We start from the raw sequence: 21,693 nt of genomic DNA on the forward strand, positions 1-21,693 counted from the left end.
TTTTGTTGATTGTCTCCTGCAAACTGGTCATTAGCTTTCCAATGGTCATCATAAAGTTTTTTGGGTTGATCTACCTGTGTTGTTCTGCCCACAGGCTTTTATAAACTTACCAAACTCTTCTGCCACTTTGCCTTTATGTCCCAGTGGAACTGATCTGTTAATGTCCTCCTTATAATGGTTCTGGTAAAAGTAATCAGTCAAACTTAGAATATTATACAGGCATTGTAATACTGAGTTCATGGAACAGTTGTTTCCTAAATTTTGATGTTTAGTGAGAGCAGGACCAAATCCCTCATTTATAGAACTGAAGTTTTATAACTGATTATTTCCACTTCTCATTTTTTGGTGTCAGCTTATTATCTCAGTTACCTGTTGAGGTCGCAGTTCGTTTCCTGCTCTCCTCATTTCATCTGCATCGGGTCTGAGGGGAGGTTTGCAGTCTTATCATGCACTAGTGTCTGATGTTTTTCTTTTGTTAGAATCCTGTTTCTGAAAAGGCATAATGGTACAGAGTTTCTTGGCAAGGTTTCCATCTGTGGAAACATACTTATGTCCTTTTCTTCAACTGAGGAAACTACCAGTAACTCATTCATTATTAATTTTTACCCAAATAGGTAAATTAATTGTTTTTTTTTGTACCTGAATATTTTCTTTAAAGTGTCTTTCTGCAGCGATATAGAACTCTCCTTGAGGTAAATTTAAAAAGTTTAGTGAAAAGTTAAGGATAAAATTCTGTGGTGGCATGACTCTTCCTGTATTTTAGTAGTTGAGTTTTGAGGGTTCCCTGAGCTCTTTCAACTATGGTTTGTCTCTGTGGATGATAGGGGATGCCAGTGGTATGTTTCATTTGCCATTATTTGCAAAATGATTGAAATATTTTACTGGTGTAAGCAGTGCCATTGTCCATCTTTATGGATTGGGGAATGCCCATAATATAAAAACATTGTAGCATAAAAGTGCAAATATATTTACTTTTTTGGAAGTCATTGCCCTCCATGTGAAATGGGAATAAATATCTACTACTACATGGAGATAGGGTTTCTTTGGAAAAAAGTCAACATATGTAATATCCATTTGCCATAATTCATTAGTCTATGACCCTCAGGTGTTGGCCCACCAATGTGTGTTCTTATATTCAAGGGCACACAATGGTTCATATATTGACATATTTTTCTGGCTTGCCTCCATGGAATATGATAGTTGACATACAAATGGCAGGTGTTTGTATGTAGAGCTGCATGTTCTTCTGCTGGTGACTTAAATATTGGAATGGCCAGATGATCAGCAGTTTTATTCCCTTTAGTCACTGGCCTTGGGAGGCCAGAGTGGGCTCTTATGTGAGTGATAAAAATTGTCTCAAAATGTTTTTGCAGAAGGGCTTTGTAGTTATGCAGCAATCTTGAACAATCTAATTATGATCATTTAAAGAGGTAGTAATTATGCCTGGGAACAATCCTACTATGTAAACTGAATCACTTATTGCAATGCATAGTTCTGAAACATGTGATAGTAAGTAATTTAAAGTAGCAAGTTCCACTTATTAAGTAGACTTGTAATTAGTATGCAATATTGTGGTCAGTGAAAGTCAGTGATACTGCCTTTTCATAATGATGACTTTTCAATGTATAGCATGGGGGCGTCAGGTATAGGGGAGGAGCAAATAATAGAGGAAATCACAAAATTTCTCCTTCTAAAAATATCTCAGGCTATTCAATTTCTCTGGAGTTTGTACAGGGGAATTAGTGTGATTAGCTGATTGTGAAACATTTCTATTTCACATTATCAAATACTTATTTGATAAGTCAGTTTAGATGCCCGATGCCATTTGTTCTTTATAGAAAATATTATTTGGCACTCTCCCAGGTAAAATTCTTCTTCTGGTGTACTTCTCTTTGTATGATAATTTCTCATTACACTTGGTGGGGGGGGGGGGAAGAGAGATAGAGAAGAAAAAGAAAAAATACTTATTCCACAATGCAGGCAGTGGGGATGGCAGAGGGAAACTGGCAGAAAATTAGTGCACTGGTGAAGGGTGTTAGACAATGTGTGACTGAAACTCAATCATGAACACCTTTGTAACTATTGCATAGTGATTCAATTAAATAATTTATTTATAAAAAATTAATTCCCTACTGACAATGAAAAAATAAAACTTATATGAAGAATTGCATTTCCTTAGTTTGCTATTTCCCTTATTAGAAATACAAGTGAAAGCTACTTTGCTTTTTTATTTCAATCACTGTACTTACAATACTATGACTAATGGGACTTCATGCATACCTGGCTCCAAAACCTCAACTGTGTGCTCACCTCTCCTCACAAAAATCCCCAGGACATTCCCAGCCATGACCTCCCTCTCATAGAAATGTAGTTTTTAGTAACAAAACGAATGCTTTCTCCCCTCTGACTGAAAACCATGACTCATTCATTCAGTTTAAGTGCTCTGAGTGTGTTTAGTGGAAAAGGAGTTTTATCTTGAAAACATATAAATCTCTGCTGGAAAACCCTGGCACCAGTCTTTGTTAGAAAACAGCTTGTTCTGATGCAGACTCTTTAGAAAAAGTCCCTACTGGTACCTGAAGGATTTCTGTGCCAGAGGCTTGTCATTAGGAGGACTGTTGCAGAGTAGACCACAGAATGCTAATTTGTCAGGGATTTGGTAAACTACTAGGTGAGGATTTGAGCAAGAAACCAAAAGTCATTAACCAAAGATGACACAGAAACATTGTTGTCCTAAGTAATCCAGGCATATTAGTGTACAGTGGTGAGCATGTCATTAAGCTGCTTGTCTGATAATGGATCCACTATTCTTTTTCATGGGATTTTATATAGTCAGACCAGGTAGATAAAGAAGGAAACTGGACAAATTCTGGAACACCGAAAGGGGAAACCCCTGTGGTTTGAGGACTTTGTTTTCCTGAGTCAGTGATCATGAGAAGTTTGGTTTCCTGGGTGAGGTGCTGCTACTCAATCCAAGCTCCTATTTCCATTTGTAACACAGGATTTCCAGGAATATTTTGGAAACTGGGAAGCAGAGAAAAGATTCCTTCAGATAAGTTGTGTTATTATTTTTTTAAAGTACACCAGAAAGAAAAACAAAACAGAAAGCTTCTCGCCTTTTACTTTGATAATAAAAATAAAAAAACATCTTTAACCAAACCCAAACAGTTGAAAGCCGTACTTCTCCTACTTTCATTATAAACTAAACTATCCCCAGAACCATGAAAAGAGATGGTTCCTAGAGTTTGCACCCATATTTATCTATGCATGTCATTTTGGCTGACAGAGGAGAGAGACACCACCATTCCTCAAAGAGTTCAATTCCTCTTCACACCCACATCTCCATTTTTCCTTAATATGTGCCTAAAAAAAGTCACAGGGGAAATGGGTCAGGAAGCACTGGAGAATGAGTGTTCCAGAGAAGAGTAGGACCAGTTCTAGGGAGATATGGAGTCAGGGATAAAGGAAACTAAAGCCCCAAAACTGGTAGAAACCATCTGGAACCCAGAGCCTTGAGACTCAATGTCACAGCCATGGGCTCAGCCAGTCGAGCCTGTGTATGTGACCATCAGAGGCATGACTGAGAGCAGAGGTGAGATACAGAAACTCTTGGAAGGCCAGGCAGACCTGGGGTGTAATGCCTGGTTGCCCTACTCATATGAAGCGTGTTTCTTTCCTTTGTTGTGGAGAAGGTCCTCCTCTTGAGTTCTAGAAGGCTATACAGACCTGCCCTTCTTGTAGATGTTAGGGTCTCAAGAGACTAGAATTACCCACTTCATTTGATTAAAAAACTGGGCTGAGGGTTAAAATCTTTGAACAAATGGGGTCCAGGGAACTCCAGTGAAGAATCTAAATCACCATAAGTCAGCCGAAAGGGATGTGAGAATTAGGTAAGGAAAGACTTCCAGGCTCAGAGTCTAAGAACCTTCCAGAGGCTTGTGCCCTGACCTGCCTCCAGGCCCAGCCTGACTCTGCTGTGTACAGGAACCACCATAGCAATAGACTCTTCAGGGAGTAACCATGATGTATCGCCACACTGAGCCCTGTCACACTACAGTCGTAGACATTTTGCCAATGAGATCAGAGCCTGCTCTTCTATCCTTGCTGTGCCAGGAGAATTCTAGCAAATTCTCAGATAATTCAGACTTTAAAAGAAACAACTCCCCATGACCTATTGTAAGTGAGCATCAGAAAAAGAGGATTATTTTCTTTCATGAATTTGGGAAGAATTGAGGGCACCTCTGGCATTGCTCAGGTTTACTCTGGACTGGACTCCCACTGGTATTTGGGTAACTTTGAAGTACTAGGGATCTAACCAGTACTAGGGATCTACATGAAAAAAAAAAAATGGCTTAGACTTCTGTTGCGAACTCTCTGGCCAAGAAAGAGTTATTTTAAGGACTTGGAAAATCTGGTCAAATCCCAGAGACTTTGGAATCTCAACCCCTCTGTGCTATTTTTATGAGCATCTGTGTGTGCTTTTAGAATGATGAGCCAAAATGCACAAGAAAGGACCTGTATGCCTGTTTCCATTGGCTTCTGAGCCAATGGAATGAGAAATGAGATGGTTCTTCCTGTCCAGTGGGCATTAACCAAGCAAGGCTTGGGGAAGTTGATGGGCTGGAGCTCAATAATGACTATGGGGAGAGAGGGGGGAGAGAGAGAGAGGAGAGAGGGAGAGAGAGGAGAGAGAGAGGAAAGGAGAGAAGAGAGAGAAGAGAGAGGGTGAGAGAAGAGAGAGAGGAGAGGGTGAGACAGAAGAGAGAAGAGTGAGAGGAGAGAGAGAGTGAGAGGAGAGAGAGAGGGAGAGGAGAGAGAGAGAGGGAGAGGGGAGAGAAGAGAGAGGGGGCAGAGAGAGGGGGAGGGGGGAGGAGAGAGGATGCATCAGGCTGTGTGGGGAGTGAATCTGGGCAGAAGGTTCACCCTCAGAAGTCCCCCATCAGTGCCCTGAGTATAGCTAGACTAAAATTAATACGAACCTCAGCCAAAAACGGTGTTTTTAATGTATCCTAATTTTTTAAGTGAACTCCTTTTAGCAAATTACTGTCACATTCCAGTTATTTTACTTTGGACATAATTCTTGGGGCATGAAGAATTCAATCATGTGGCCCTGAATTTCTGACTTAGAGCTATCCAAGTAAATAGGACTTGTGAGGTGTTTTTTTTTTTTTTTTTTTTTTAACAATATACTCTCTATCCATTAGTTTTTCCTACATTTAAGGACTGTTCATTTGTCCTAAAAGTGGCAATACAGGAATTTTTTTTCCCCCTCCTGTGCTTAGAATGTGCTAAGCCTTGTATGGTGAGTGCCGATCGTTTTATGAGGAGGCTAATTTACTCTTCAACTGTGACATCCTGTTTATCAGAAGAGAAACTTCTAAAAATGTTTTCTTGGGCTTGAACTCACTTTCAAGTCAACATCTTGGTGAGCTGTTGTGTGGAGTGAGTCACCACTATTTGTATGGAGATTTTTTTTCTGGTTTTGAAAGAGAAAGTACTTGGAAAAAATGTTGGTTGGGTTTCATTGAAATGGAAACATCTGAAAAATGGAATTTGCTAGTAAGGCTATCATAATACAAGTTTCCACACACATTTCACAACTTCCATCTGCGAATCTCTATAGCCTTAACCTTAATTCTCGATCAGAATTCTTCCTTCCCAGAAATGATAATTTTTTAAATGCTGTGAAAGGTAGAACCTTCTAGAATAAAAACCTTACCATTCTTAAAGGCACATTATTTTGTATTCTCTATAACTTGTACACCCATTACTTTGGATTCTATATTACGAACATTCTTATTGATTCCACAAGGAAGTAAAAATTGGGTCTACTTACAAGATTTGCCTGATTAAAAAAAACAAGACTTCTTTTAACTTGGATTCTTTAAAATTTAAACATGTCATATAAGCAACTCATTTATACAGTGGTAGTATTTTTGACATTTCTTTGATTTGGGATCTGAAGAGACAGGAAGAAGGACAGAGCACATGCCTTGGGTGCTATAGGCCCCAAGTTTGATCCCTGCCCTGTATGGCCTCCCAAGCAATTCTTGCCTGGCTCCCAGCACTCCTGAACCCTAGCACTGACCCTTTAGAACTGAAGTGCTGAGCTAAGTATCACCTGTAGTGAACTTTATGTCCTTTGAGCCCTGCTCAAGTGTTGCAGTCAACCTGAATGTGTGTTGGCTATATATTAGCTGTTGTGTGTTCCTGGATTGAATTTCTATAAATTGAGTACAGTTCCTGATGTGTGCATCCGTCTGTTCCTATCTCTCAGTTTCTGTGCACTGATTCTAAAAATTTTCCTTGGTCCTTGGCCTAGTGTCAGGTCTCTCTATAAGGTTCCTGCTGCCTTATCTCTGCTGGTTAGAACCTTTGTTGCTTCAAACCTGTGCTCTGATTTGATAGGGTAGGCCCCGCTGAGTTTCTACTTCCTTAGCAGTTAGTCATGGTCTGAAAACTCTACGTTCAAGTGTTTTAGGAAAGACACACACACACACACACACACACACACACACACACACACACACACACACACACACACACACACACACTTTTCTTGCTGCCTGTGGGTAAAAGTGTTCTGTTTTGTTTGGTCGTTGTGAATTGTGCCTGATTCATTGATTAAAATTTGTTGTAGGATTCTAGAGGAGTATGGAATGAAGGAAGAGCTGATTTAGCATGTTCTTGAAAAATCTGCAGGGCTGGAGAGAAAGCACAAAGTTTCAGGTGCCTACCTTAAATCTGACCTACCCTGGTTTGATTTCCAGCACTGCATAAGGGTCCCTAAACATCTTGAAAAGGGGTCCCTGAGCACAGAGCCAGAAGTGATCATTGATCAGAGAGCTAGGAGCCATCCCTGAGAAATAGAGTCAGGGAGTCAGTCTAGAGCCAGAGCTGGGAGTTAGCCCTGAACATAGAGCCATGAATCAGCCCAGAGCACAGAGCCAGGAATCAGCCCTGAGCACAATCAGGTGGCCCAAACTCTCAAAAAAGACAAATCCCAAATTTTGGGAATTAAGGATGCTAAAATTAGCATGAATTTCTTGTCAAGGAATTTGCATAGCTGTCAAGAACAAATTCAGGTTTTCAAGAATCATGTAAGCATGGAATAATAGATAGGCCCTTTGGACGGTATGCATAGCTACCTCTAGTGTGTGCCCTGCAAGGCAGCCCTGGCACGGAGTCTGTTCTCTCTCTGGCACAGATTTGATACTCTCTGGCATGGAGTCTGTTCTCTCTTACAGGGGGCTCTGACATTGAGTACCTGGACTTCTATAAGCCTGTTGTGTGGTTCTGGATCCTCGTGGGCCTTGCTTACTTCGCTGCTGTCCTGAGTATGATCGGAGACTGGCTCCGGGTGATCTCTAAGAAGACCAAGGAGGAGGTGAGTGCCCATTGCCTGCTCTCTAGATCTTGAGTCCACCAAGTCAGTGCTGCCCAGTCATCTTTCTTTATTAGACTCTTGTTATGTCTGTTGCCTTCATCTATTTATTTTAACATTTGCATTTGACATTATTTAAACACTAAGCAAGGGAGGGGAGGTTTTTGAAGAGGCCTTGGAGGGGCCCCTAGTAATGAAAACTCTGAAAAATTTGTAACTTGCAGTAATATAACTGAGAAACATACAATATATATTTTAGGGATACAATATTATTCCTTTTATAAGTATTTATTGTAACACCAACCTGCCAACAAAGTTTATTTAACATTTTTTCCTGTTTATGTTTGGTATGAATTTACTTTCTGACACTTTGGGAAAATATATGAGCTATCATAGACTCATTTTACATAAATTTATTTGATACCTCTAGATGTCTGTGTTGAGGCTAATTTGTAGTCAAAATTATAGTTAAATATTTTCTTTATTGTTTCTCTTCATTGGTTTTCTTTCTTTCTTCAGGGCACCAAATAACATTTTTAGAAAGCAAATCAGAGTCACCTATGTTAGTGTCATTTCTCAGTAGCATGACATAGGGAACAGACCACATATTGCTGAAATTTGTCATTTTTTTCGGTTTGTTCCTTCTGTGACTTTAGAGTATGAAATTGCTCACGTAGACTATGTAATGATCAGTTTCCCTCATCTAGACTCATTTGGAACAAATGATGCTCTGACCTCATTTGTGCAGCTGTATACACAGAATTAAATATAAGGATACTGACCCATAAACTGGAAAATTTGAAATTTCAATCTTAGTTTTTCTATTTTTTTGTTTGGGAACTAAATTTGAATTTTTTTTCTTATTCTAGAAGTAATATTAACTTGAGTGTTATAAATAGATAATTATAAATTCTTTATTTTTAATTCTGGGCAAAAAATGTTAGCCAGCATAAAACAATAATCTATAATTCATGTTCCATAGTATTCATATTCTTCTCTCATTCTCCTTTCTTTTCATTGCTTGGTGTTCATAGGCCAAGTCAGAAGTGTCAAAATCCTTTAAAAACTCTATGGTGAATACAACAAACATGCATTCTTTAAACATATAATCAAAGGAATTAATAAGATAGGAAGTGGAGATGCCAGAGAAATAGCACAGCGGTGTTTGCCTTGCAAGCAGCCGATCCAGGACCTAAGATGGTTGGTTCGATTCCCGGTGTCCCATATGGTCCCCCGTGCCTGCCAGGAGCTATTTCTGAGCAGACAGTCAGGAGTAACCCCTGAGCACCGCTGGGTGTGGCCCAAAAACCAAAAAAAAAAAAAAAAATAGGAAGTGGAAAGAAAAACGCATCAAATCAATGTTGTTGTTGTTTTTTGGTTTTTTTTTTTTTTTCTGGAAACCCATCAACTGGTTGAGTATAAGTTATTTAACGATGTTCCTTTATGGGTCTCTTTGTCAGTCAGGAATTTACAATGTCAGTTGGCCCACATTAATGTATTGCCTGTCACACCAGAAAACCAACTTTATTTTTTTTTTTTTATCAGCAAAGGAATGACTGCTTGACATTACAAACAAAATTTTTTTCCACACACAAAAAAAAATAAATAAATGTTGTGGAAATTTCTGTTGTGATTGCAACTCTAGTTGATTTGCCTCAATCTTTGTCACACTCTGTGTGTGTGTATATAAGAGAGACAGACAGACAGACATATAAATACATAAACATTGTGGGGTGATCATGCTTATTTTGATTTTAGTGTACTTTTAAGGGTCTTAAGATACTAATATAAAGAAAATTGTTGGGTAGGAAATATTTCAGATAATGTAAATAGAATGAAAACTGCTTAGCCTTTTAACCATACTATTGTTTTTAAACCAATTTAAACAAATATTTACAATTTCTTATTTCTTAATAAAAACTGTAGTTAAAAAAGAAAGAATGGAAGTGAATGAAAAATGTCTCTTACAGGAAGACTACTGGAAAGAATATTGTCTTGTGAGATATGCAGAATATTTTAAACATTCTTCATATTATATAATACCTGCATAAAAATATCCTCATATTATCGAAGATCCCAGTTAGAAACTTTCAAAGCCACTAAGCTCTGTAGACCAAGAGAATTTTACCTTTGTGATATTGATATGAAATACTTTATTAGCATTTAGAAACCAGTATTAGTAAAAACCCAGACATCTAGTTATCAGTCTACTTGGCCCCAAGCCTTAGCACCCACTTTGAGGTATGAGGCCACTCATCTGTTCTCGTCAACACCCCAAAATGCTAAATTAGGCAAAGCAGAAGTTCATTTTTTCCAGTTGCAGAGACTGATGTAAAAGATAGCATTGGCAGCAAAATGGGCTTCTGAGGTGCATTCTCCCCTCCTACCCACAGCTTGCAGACAGAACCCTCCAGAAGAATCTCAAGTCTTCTTTCTCCATCCATGTTCCTGGAATGAGCACACGGTGTTCCTCTGTGCATATTCCTAGAGAGAGCACACCAGTATTTCTCCCCGTGTAATCTGTAGAGCTCTTGGGTGTGATTTCACCCTGATCGCCTTTCTCCTTTATCTCCACCTTACATATTTCTAGAGGGAATCACAGGGAGGGAAAGGAGAGGGCGTCTATCTACCGAGGAATTTTTGGAAGTCACCATCCTTGTTATGATACCAATCTTTCCAACAAACTTCCAAGGTCACAATAACTTGCATGTTGGAAGGAAAGATACATTCTCATGCCTGCCGGGAAATGAGTTTTGTTGTTTCCCAGCAGATGGATGGAGTGTATGTTGACAGTGTGGTCACACTGTCAAATACAGAGAAGCAACAAAATTTTCTTGTCCCAAGCCTACAGGGATCCTCAAACTTTTTAAACAGGGGGCCAGTTCACTGTCCTTCAGACTGTTGGAGGGCCAGATTATAGTAAAAACAAAAATTATGAACAAATTTCTATGCACACTGTGTATATCTTATTTAGAAGTGAAGAAACAAAATGAGAATAAATACAATATGTGGCCTGTGGGCCGTAGTTTGAAGACCCCTGCTGTTGGCTGTTTCTACCAATTCTTGGAACCAATGGTCTTGATGGTGGCTGCCTCTGCAGAAAAAAGAAGGTCAAGAGTGAGAGATTTTTTAATGCTCTGCACAGTAGAGCCTGTTGCAGTGGGAGCAGATGCACACCTAATTTATGATGCAATTTAGAGAAATGACAGAATTGGCCTATAAATCCAACCAAGAATATGATGAAAGAAAGGAAAGGCACTTTATGATTTATCTGTAGACTATCAAGGCTAGCAATTTTAAAAATAAAATATTTTTACTCTTCCTCCCTGAAATGGAAGGGGAAAATGATCGGCTTTAGTTTTGAGATAGCGCACTAAAGGACAAAATGAAGTAAAAAATAAAAAAAGCAATACTTTCTGCTGTGAACATCACAACAGAGGGACCAGGCCAATTGATCACCAAGGATTCTTTACCCTTCTGGATTCTTCTTCTTCTGAATAATTCTTCAGTATTTAGAAGCATGAGATTCCTTCTAATTTATTGTTTCGATGAATAGAGATAATAAATGCTTTTGATCATAAAATTTTCTGTATTAAAAATGTAATGCAGAATATCAAAACATTTAAATATAAAACATTAGTTTTTCTTAGTGATCATACCTGCTTACTTGAATAAAAATATTTTGGCCAATGAGACCCAATCTTGGGTATGGCATGTAGGGCACTCGCCTTGCATGATGCCATTGTAGGTTCAATTCCCAGCACCATATGTGGTCCCATCACATATGTCACCAGGAGTAATACCTAAGTACAGAGCCAGAAATAATCCCTGAGCACATATGGGTATGGCCCTCAAATTTTAAAAAATAGTCTCTACTCTTACCTTAATTTTTCAAAAAACAAATTTCCTACAGTGGGACATTGGTGGAGGGCATAATGCTGAAATGTTTTATGCAGGAAACCCTAACCATTAACAGTATTACAAATCAAGTTCCCTAAAATAAAAATATTTTAAAAGAAAAATATAAATATATTTACTTGTTAAGTGATCTTATTTCTCTTTGTTATATGAAGGTATATGCTGTTCTGGTGACAATAAATCTAAGGAAAAGAATATCTTTAGTAAAAAGGAAAAATTATTTTTGATGAGGAAGCTGTAATAAAACATTTTGGTTTATCTAATATTCCACATGATATATTTGAAGAAATGATTAGTTGGAACAACTTCACATTGCTTTCATAGTGTCAGTTATATAATTATGATTGATCTGAATTCCTCAAGGAAAATAATAATGGTGTCAATAATTTTCCCATATATGTTTCATATGGAGATGCATATGTTTCTGTAAACTTCTCTCTTTCTTTTTTAACTTATAATGTAGAGTAGGTTCATAGGCCTAGAGAATTGTGAAATAAATGAATTCACCTATTGAATATTTGCAAAAACAATAATAAAGTCCAAAATAGAACCTGAAAGAATTGCTTTCTTGAAGGGAATGGATATAGAGACTGAGACAAATGATAGCATAGTCAAATAAATGGTTTCATTGTACCAGGGTCTGTTGGAAGGGCCAAGGAGTTGGGGTTTAAAGACAAGATAGCTCTACATTGTAATTTTGGTACCTTACAATATATTCCAAGTATCGGAATTGCTGAGTTTTATGGAAGCTTGATTTCTAGATTTTTAGAGAAATGCCCATATTGTTTTCCAACAAGAGGGCCCCCCACACCTGCCATCCAAACCAACACTGGTTAATGTTGATCTTTTTGATGTGTACCACCCTCTTTTTGATGTACATTGATATTGCAAATGTTGCTTTGATTTGCATTTCCCTCCTTATTAGTGATATAGAGCATTTTTTCCATACGTCTTTTAGCCAGTTATATTTCTTCCCTGAAGAAGTTCCTGTCTATCTCTTCTCCCCATTTTTTGGAGGGATGAGGTTAGATGTTTTTACTTGTAAATACCTTGTATTACCAGTGCTTTTTACATTTTTGATAGTAACCCTCCAATAGATGAGTGGTCAACAAAATATATTCTCCCAGTCTGTGGGGTGTTTTTGTATTTGGTCATTGTTTCCTTTGATGTGCAGAAGCTTCTTGATGTAATGTTTATCTTTTCTTAGTCATTTATTTATCTTTTCTTCTACTTGTCCAATGGCACTATATCCTTAAAGATGCCTTTAGTGGCAATGTCATAGAAAACTTCAATAAATTGTTGTATAACTATTCAAGGGCTAGAATATGACTTAGCACCTGTTTTGTTTGGCAATTTCCCAAGGTATTAAACAAGTCATGTGTCATTGTTACCCTGTTTTCCTTCTTCCTTTTCATGGAGCTCACGTGGGTGTGGACATATGGCAAGTCAGAACCAAATCTGACCTACCTGTTTCTCTGTCACTTTAGAGAAGGGTCTTGTGGATTTAGTTCACTCATTCATGGTGATAGGACTTTGTCCATCAGTGAGTCTTGAAACTTAAAGTGCTCAGATTGTTAAAAAAAAAAAAAAAAGAAATAATTTGTATGTTTTTTCTTCTTGTTTTTAAGATTTGTTTGAGATTTGGAGCCTCTGGAACTAAGATTTAATTCTGTCTAAACCATTAATTCTGAAAATTCAACTGAAATACCTTATATTTTCTTGTCTCAGTGTTCTTATAAAATGTCATTTCACCTTCTCAAAGTAGCTACTATGAAGATCCAGTGGGTAGTGGTTGGCTCATGGCACACAACTTCCTTGCTTTTTTCCTTATGGGTTTCTAAAAAGGGTTAATAATTGTTATTTTACCAATTCAAACTATCCCATCAATTTCTAAGGTGCTATACCTTAGATCTATAGATTACTTATACTGTTTTGTATGGAAGACACAGTGATGCCAAAGTATGTATGTATGTATGTATGTATGTATGTATGTATGTATGTATGTATGTATGTGTATATATATATAAGAGCAAAATAATAAACACACAAGAAAAGTAGGAAGACATCAAAATATTTCTGCTACTATAACTTAATCCAATTCCTGTGCCCAAAACAGTCTAAGAAAATTATGTGACAGGAACTTCAAATATATTAGTTGTTATATGGACTTTAAAGTGAATTTGTTTCATTTTAGTTTGTTTTATGCTTATATTTGTTTGAGGTCTACAGCCAGTGTTGCTTGAAATCTAATCACAGTTTTGTGCTTTAGAATTGCTCATGGTGGTGCTCAGGAGATCACGTGGTGTCAGGGATCAAACCCAGGCCTCCTGCATGCAAAGCATGAGCTCTGTTCATTGCTCTCTCTCTCTCTCTCTCTCTCTCTCTCTCTCTCTCTCTCTCTCTCTCTCTCTCTCTCTCTCTCCTCTCTCTCTCTTTCTCTCTGCAGCTGAGTTCTTCTTTAAATGTTTTTAAAATCTGCCCAGATCACTAGTATCTTCATTCTTTCTGGAAATTGAGAAATTCTAGTGTTGTTATCTAAAACAAACATACAGAAAAGATACTTTTTTAAAAAACATTTTTAAATTTTTGGTAGATTCTCAGTATATATGGCAATTTCTTTTTGCTTCACCTATTTTGCAGAATTTCATCTGGAAATGGAAATTAGAAACATTTTTTCTATTCACTTGGACATAATAGGAAAATAATTTAATAGTTTTTGCCTTGAAGCATTTTACAAGTAATTTTATTTTCCTGGGATGGAGAGCACATTATGGGATTTCATGCATCAGGATATAATATTATCTATTTCTTTTAACTGCTTTAAGACTTTCCCCTGTCAAGAAATTTGTGTTAGCCAAAGAAGCCACCAAGAACTTACTTCACTTTCAAAATTATGAATTTCTTCATCACACCTCAACATTGTGCTGACATACAAATGGAGCTATGTTAGTTGTGTTTTACAAAAGATAACCAAAGGATGTTGCACACATCAGCAAGAATATTTTCTAAAGCAAATTTACAGAGTGAATTTATTTTTAGCACATCTTCATGGTGTATCTTTCTAAATGATTACATGCTTATGATTGGCTAGAGTTGAGAATAGAGTAAAAACATAGATAATTTTGGTAATTTTGGGGAATGTATCTCCTCTCAGAGAGAGGTAAGGCTAACAAAACTGGATGTTTTAATGCTCAGGTGTAGTGACTAAGTGATATTCAGGAGTTCTAGGGACCCTTGGGGCTGTTAGGGATTAAACTAGAGCCTGAGTTCATGCTAGGCATGTCCAGCGCCCTAGAGTTATCTTCCCAGACCCTATTTGTCTTTTATGCAGAAAAATTGGAAAACTTGGGTGAAGTGTAAGCTTCATGGCCCAATCTCAAAGGATTGAGAGAAGAAGGTCTGGGATAAAATGCCAACACAGGAAAAGAATCTACACCAAGTTGAAGGGAATGGTACAGGTCCAGGAAAATTCCACTACAATGTCTCCACTCCTAACGCTATGGCCAGCAAGCAGATAGCTCAGTTGTGGAAAACCAAAACCACAAGCAGTTTCTCCTTGAGACTTAGGGAGACTACTGGGAAGCAAAAGACCACACACATGGTTGGAGAACATATAGGGAAAGGACGCAATCCAAAAGGTCCTTCAATTTGAAGGTGCTTCAATCCAATAAGTGTCAAGCACCAGCAAAGAATTATCTTGAATAGAGTGAAAACCATATTCCAACACCACCCCTTTATAAACTTTATAGAAAAATGCTGTAAATATGGGATAAATCAAAGTAATTTGTGTCACAAGATTCTAAGAAAAAAGGTAGAATCCTTATCTAAAAGATAAAAGGATAGCAAACTTTTGTGTAAGTGCAGCAAACATTGGGGAAAATAGAAAGAAAAGGGCTTTTGGCCTAAAAACAGGTATCCTTACTCATGAAACACCCTGTTTAAGACCAACTACAGGTTCCAGGCATACTAATTTGTCTAACCCAAAAGTCTTTTTTCATGATCTTAGGAAAAGTTCTACCAAATTATGGTTGTCACATTCAGGCTTCAGTAATTAGATATCTTGATGATAGCACATACCCCATAACAAATTCAGGGTATTATAAAGTGGATCTTGGTATATTTCACTGCTATGTGGAGAGGCAGGGAAACCTGCCTAGAAAGCAAGTCATTGCTAATTTCCAAATCATCATTAGGGTGGCATCTGAGCCCACCCTGGGGCAAGTTGGTGCCCAGGCAGTTGTAGGGACTGTCCTAATACAAGGTAGATTCCTGGTGTTGGTGCAGAAAACCATGATAATTTCACGAATCAAACCCAGGCTTCCTGCCTGCAAAACATGTGCTCTGCCCATTGAGCATTGAGTTCTCTCTGCCCAGATCACTGGGAAATCGAGAAATGCTATTTCAGGAAATCAAGAACTGCCATTGTTTTTAATCTAAAACAATTCAGGAAGGATTATTCTTTTTACTTTTTAAGATTTTTGGTGGAATTCTCAGTATATATGAAAATAGGTGTAAGCAGGGATATTGTCCTTCTTTATGGATTAGGGAACATCCATAAAAGAAAAAGATTGTAGCATGAAGGTGAAAACAGCTTTAGCTCTTTCAGAAGTCATAGGTGTTGCCCAGAGAAAAGGAGAATATGTATTAACCATCACATGGAGATAAGATTTCTTTGAAGAGAAGTCAACATGTGGGGTCTGAGCGGTGGCACAACCGATAAGGCATTTTCCTTGTGCACACTAGCCTAGATGGACCACGGTTCGATTCTCCAGCATTTCATATGGTCCCCAAAGCAAGGAGCAATTTCTGAGCACATAGCCAGGAGTAACCCCTGAGCGTCACTGGGTGTGGTTGAAAAAAAAAGAAGTCAACATGTATAATATCAATTTGCCATAATTCATTTGTTTGTAAACTTTGGGGGTTGGCCCCAGCTACATGTGTTCCTTTATGCAAAGGTACACAAATGGCACATTTATCAACAATCTGTATGGCTTTCCTTTATAGAATGATAGCAGCAGATGTGTGTATGGAGTGTTGCATGTTCTTCTTCAAATGACTTAAATATTGGTATGGCTAAATATTTAGCAGTTTTATTTTCTTGAGCCATCAGCCGTGAGAGGCTAGAATGGGCTCTCACGCGAGTGATGAAGAATGGCTCAGAACACTTTTGTAGAAGAACTTGCCATTGCTGAAGCAATTCCTGAACCATGTGGTTATGGTCATTTAGGGAGGCAGTACTAATCTGAGGGAAAATGCCAACTGCACAGGCTAAGCCGCTTACTATATTGTATGACTCTGAAATGTGTGATTGTAATTTAAAGTAGCAAGTTACACTTGTGGAGTAGACTGGTAATTTATATGCACTTTTGTGGTTAGTGAAAAGACAGTGATACTGCCTTACCTGATGATAACCCATCAATGTAAAACACAGGGGTGTCAGGTATAAGGGAGGAATAGATAATTGAAGAAAAGACAACATGTGTCCTGAAAAATTCCTGGCTTTTATGGCAGAATAATTGGAGGAAATTCCTCCTGAAAAAAATCTGATAGGGTTCATTGAAGGGGCTCAATGAGATATCGTATACATTCTGTTTCCTATTTTGGCAGGGCTATTATTTCAGGATCAAAACCCACTCTGAGCATTGCATTGATGATAAGAGCAGTGATCAATTATAAATAGGACACATGTATGAGGTTGCTTGTTGTATAAATAAACCCATTCCATAGACAGCTAAGCAACAGCAGTTGTAGGATAAGTGAAAATTAAAAATCACACCTTCTCTCCAGGTGTAAACCTGGAAAGATAGGACTTTTGAAGCCAGTCTATGAAGAAATCCAATTCCTTTTGAGCCTTTGAGTTAAATACCTGGGGCTCTTTAAGTCTGGATATCTGTCCAGTGTGCTAAATAGGTTGTTGAGTTCAGAGTTTGAAATTCCAAGGAAGGGATGAATCCAATTTATGTCACCTAAGATTTATTTTTGAAAAATTAGACTTTTTGATAAATAGAGATCTTTTGGGGGTGCACTGAGGTGCCCTCCATATGAAACCCAGATTTTGAAATAAAGGCAAAGTCCAAATTTTGTCTGTGGCTCTTACTAAACCAGAAGCCTGCTGATGGGTTTTATATTCATACAAATATTATAATTATCTGTCTGTAGATTAAGAAATCAATATGTTGTCTATATAATGTGCAATCTAAACATTGTAAACTTTTTCATGTGCCAACAAAATATTGACACATTGTGAGTGAGTTTGCCATGCCCTGAGACAAAATAGTTATGAAACACCAGGGGGGGGGGGCTTTAAAGGAACTTTAAAGGAACTGAAAAGTTAAAGTGCTTTCTGTCTTTTGGGTGAATGGGAATATTACAAAACTATTATTTTAAATAAATTACTATCAAAGGCCAATCTTTTGTAATGGCTGCTGATGAAGGTAGGCCATTTTATAATTTCCTCACAGGAACCATGGATGAATTAACAACTCTTAAATCAGATAAAAGTCTTCAGCTACCTGACCTTTTTTTGTATTACAAAGACTGGGGATTCCATTCAGAAAAGGTTTCAATGTGTCCTAGTCTTAGCTGTTTATCAACTAAGTTTTTCAGTACCCCTAATATTGTGCTGTTTATGGGCCACTGGGGAATCCATATTGGAACATTTGATTTCCATTTAATTGGAATGTATGCTGGGTGTTGTAACTCAGTTGCCCCAATAAAAAAGGCAAAACTTCTAAGCCAGTGTGTTGGAGGGGATTGGATGAGAAGACAAAACATCTGAACTGGTGATTTGACAAGGGTTGGGTGAGGTATGTGATACTCTGCACCTCCACTGTCTATGCAAGTCATGGCCCCAGAGGTTCAAGGAAATTGAAGCCACATACAGTAAAAAAAAAAAAAAAAAAAAAAAAACCTGCTGGCTTTCTGGTCCATTGCACCTTAGAAATTTTGAACTCTTAGTGTATTGACATTGAGAGAGATAATTGTCATGGGATTTAATACCATCTCTGTGTAGAAGGTTGGTGTGTCTATTGGTCAGTCTTGTCTTAAAGTAGACCTTTCAGTTTTTCTTTTAAGGCTGGCTTTGAGTCTGCAAAGTTTCTGAGTTGTTGTTTATCTATGAAGCTACGTATACTTCCTTCAAACCTGAAAGTGAGTCTTGCTGGGTGTACTATTCTAGGTGAAGAATTTATTTAATTGAGTTTTGTCACTATGTCCCACCACTGCCTCTGGCCTTGAGGGTTTCTTGTGACAGGTCTGCTGTAAATCTCAAGAATGCTCCCTTAAATGTGATTTTCCTTTTTGATCTTGTTGCTTTTAGTATTAGATATTATAGTATCTCTATCTGTGGGATTTGTCATTGTGACTAGGATGTGTCTTAGTGTGCTTTTCCTTGGGTTAAACAATGAGAGAAGTAGAAGGCCTGTCATGAATACAGGTAGAGGTGGGGAAAAGAAGGTCATTGGTGGTGGGAATGTTGCACTGGTGATGGGGGGTGTTCTATTTATAACTGAAACCCAATTACAAACATGTTTGTAATCATGGTGCTTAAATAAAGAATTATATTAAAATAAATAAAATAATAAAGAAATAGAAGAAGAAGAAGAAGAAGAAGAAGAAGAAGAAGAAGAAGAAGAAGAAGAAGAAGAAGAAGAAGAAGAAGAAGAAGAAGAAGAAGATGAAGAAAAGAAAATTTTGAACTCTGAAAGACAGATTCTAGAGGCAGAATGCCATCTATTACCTACAGGCTATAAGGTATATCTTACAAGGCCCAATTGCAGGGCCAGTATTGTAAAACTATCAAAGAAACTTTAGTGCCAAAATCAAATATCCCTTCAAATTTTCTGCCCTGAATTTTAAAGGTTAACATTGGATTTTTTTTCTTTAAACTTAGCAGTAAAAGCTATTAAAGTATTAGCAGAAGCATCAGGATTTTTACTTCCAAAACTCCCTTGCCTGATGCTTTCTGATTTGCTACGCATAATAAAAGTAATAAAATTTGAGCTATGATTTTATCTTTTTTAATAGTCCAAACTATGTACATGGAAATAAGAACTACTATTCTTCCAATGTGATCAGAATTTATAATTACCAGATTGAACACATGTGCCTTAAATAGTCAGATTACTTCTCTCCATTATCAAGCCTACAGTTCCTGAAGGAATCAGCCCTTTTATGCCAGATCTTATCTTGTAAGGACACTGGGATGGTATTTTGGTTAATTCTTCAGGGCAGGGAATATCAAGACCCAATAAGAAGATGAGAAACAATATCTAGCTCAATGGATTCTTTGCCATATTTCAGAAAGAGTCCAGGTGGTTTCTGTGGTTGGAGTCCACTATATCCTCTAATAGGACAATTTTATCCATTATGGTTCCCCAGAATTTGCCTCTGTTCTGCATAGGTTACTAAAGAGGTTGTAGAATCACATGATTCTATATTCCTACAAACATGTAGTAGTCCCATGATATCTCTCTCCGTAATAGGATGTAATATAGCCTGACAATTTTCACTGGCATTTTCAAAGGCTAACATTTTTGTCAGGACTTGTTGTGCTACATTATCTTTAATCTGAGGCCAGAGAGCTGGGAGCAGGTGAGCAGGCAGCATCTGGATTTAGCTCAGTGGTTACTTATTCAAACTTGAGCTTTACAATCATCCTTAATGGAGCAAGACCCACGGGTGCTCTCTAGTTCCCGTTTTGGTGCCATGTGAAGTGGAAGCCTCATGGCACAATCTGAACAGATTGGGGAGATGTGCTTCTGGGAGCAATTGCCAACACAGGAAATAATCCATGCAAATTTGAAGGGAATGGTACAGGTCCAGGAAAATTCCACTACAACTTTTCCACTCCTAACACTAAGGCCAGCAGTGGATAGCTCAGTTGTAGAAAACCAGAATCATCAGCAATTTTTCCCTGAGACCTGGGGACTTTATTGGGAAGTGAAAGACCACACTCTGGGTTGGAAAACAGATATGGTAACATACCAGTCCAAAAGATGCTTCAATCCAATGAGTGACAAGCACCAGCAACAAAGAATTATTCTGAATAGAGTAAAAACTAGATATTCCAACACTTGGTTATCCTGTAGTGAATGATCAAATGACAAAGAATTTTTTCTAAATTAAACTTTCCACATGGAAGAATTTTGAGTTGATGTTAAGTTTTATAAGACCTCTGCAGAACCCCAAATTGATCCAGTCTAAAATAGCACATTATCCTTGTAAAATAGTATTTAAAGCCTACTAAGTTGAACCATCTCAATTGTTGACTCTCTAATATTCTTTTTATTTTACAGTATCAGTGCCACAAATTTAACCAAATATTCCAAGAAACTATATTGATAATCCATATTCTGCAACTGTTTTGTTGGTACAAACTAGAGAAGAGATTCCATCCTAAAACTCCCAATTGATTTGCTCTTTCTGGAAATCGTTGTGACTCAAATATTTTCAGAACTTTGTTCTGATCTTGTATGGGAAGATGGGGAGTGTGGTGGTCTTATCTCAGGCAGAAACCAGACCATCTTCTTCTACTGGCTTCTATCTTTCCAGCCTGTGAATGAGCTCTTGTCTCCAGGCTTCAGCTCTAAATTCCCCTCTCCTTACTTCTGTTTTTTTGGGGAGGACACTTTGATATATAAATTATTCCCACTGTATATTCCACAGTACTGCAAAAGAGGCAGAAGTAATGTTTTGACTCATGAAAGGCTTAAGGAAGAGTTCAACGTTACAGAGCAGAATAGAAAGCCTTGACTCTGACCATCAGACAACATTGACCCAGAGCATTTAGGTCAATTCCCTGCTCATTGTACTCCTGTCTCTTGAATATGGCATCCAGACTGAAGATGTCTTGCCATTTGAGAAAGTATCTTCTTCATTTCTTTGTTAACTATCATTTTGGTAGCATGGCTGCATCAGTGTTAGTGTTTATGGTATTAATGTGTAGTTACTGCACACCACCACCACCAAAGGTTCCCCCACCTATCCACCACTGTCTTTATGTCACCTTTACTTGCTCTTCCTTCCTCCGCTTTTCCTCCTCCATTTCTTGGTAATTGCAGTTATGTAATTTGAGGACAAGTTCTATTCATTCTGCAGTCAATCACATGATTTCATCTTTTCTTACAGCTGTGTGGTATTCCACTACATCACTTTGGCTTGCATTAATTTCGAAAAATATGTGACTCCTCTTTTTGTTTTCCAACAAGCTGGTTTTGTTTTGTTGAGAAAACACTGATTTAAAAGACTATAAATCTTTGGGGATTTGGCTACATCAATGGTGTTAAGGAAGGACAGAACTAAATATAAAAACCACAGAGTCAAGCTCTGAAGTTATGGGACTCAAACTTTACCAATCAAGCTCCAAAATGTACATATTAAGATTCTAGAAG

At 37.7% G+C, this 21,693-nt stretch overlaps 1 protein-coding gene across 1 annotated transcript in view; it reads left to right on the forward strand.

Moving 5' to 3' along the window:
* Window positions 1–21,693, forward strand: part of KCNK2 (potassium two pore domain channel subfamily K member 2) — a 99,831-nt gene that overhangs the window by 64,693 nt on the left and 13,445 nt on the right. The window contains exon 6 of the mRNA XM_049769532.1: window positions 7,248–7,387. Within this exon, the coding sequence (XP_049625489.1) occupies window positions 7,248–7,387 (140 nt within the window). The remainder of the gene's footprint in view (window positions 1–7,247; window positions 7,388–21,693) is intronic.

Source organism: Suncus etruscus, chromosome 3 (assembly GCF_024139225.1).
Source record: "Suncus etruscus isolate mSunEtr1 chromosome 3, mSunEtr1.pri.cur, whole genome shotgun sequence".
Taxonomy (NCBI): Eukaryota; Metazoa; Chordata; class Mammalia; order Eulipotyphla; family Soricidae; genus Suncus; species Suncus etruscus.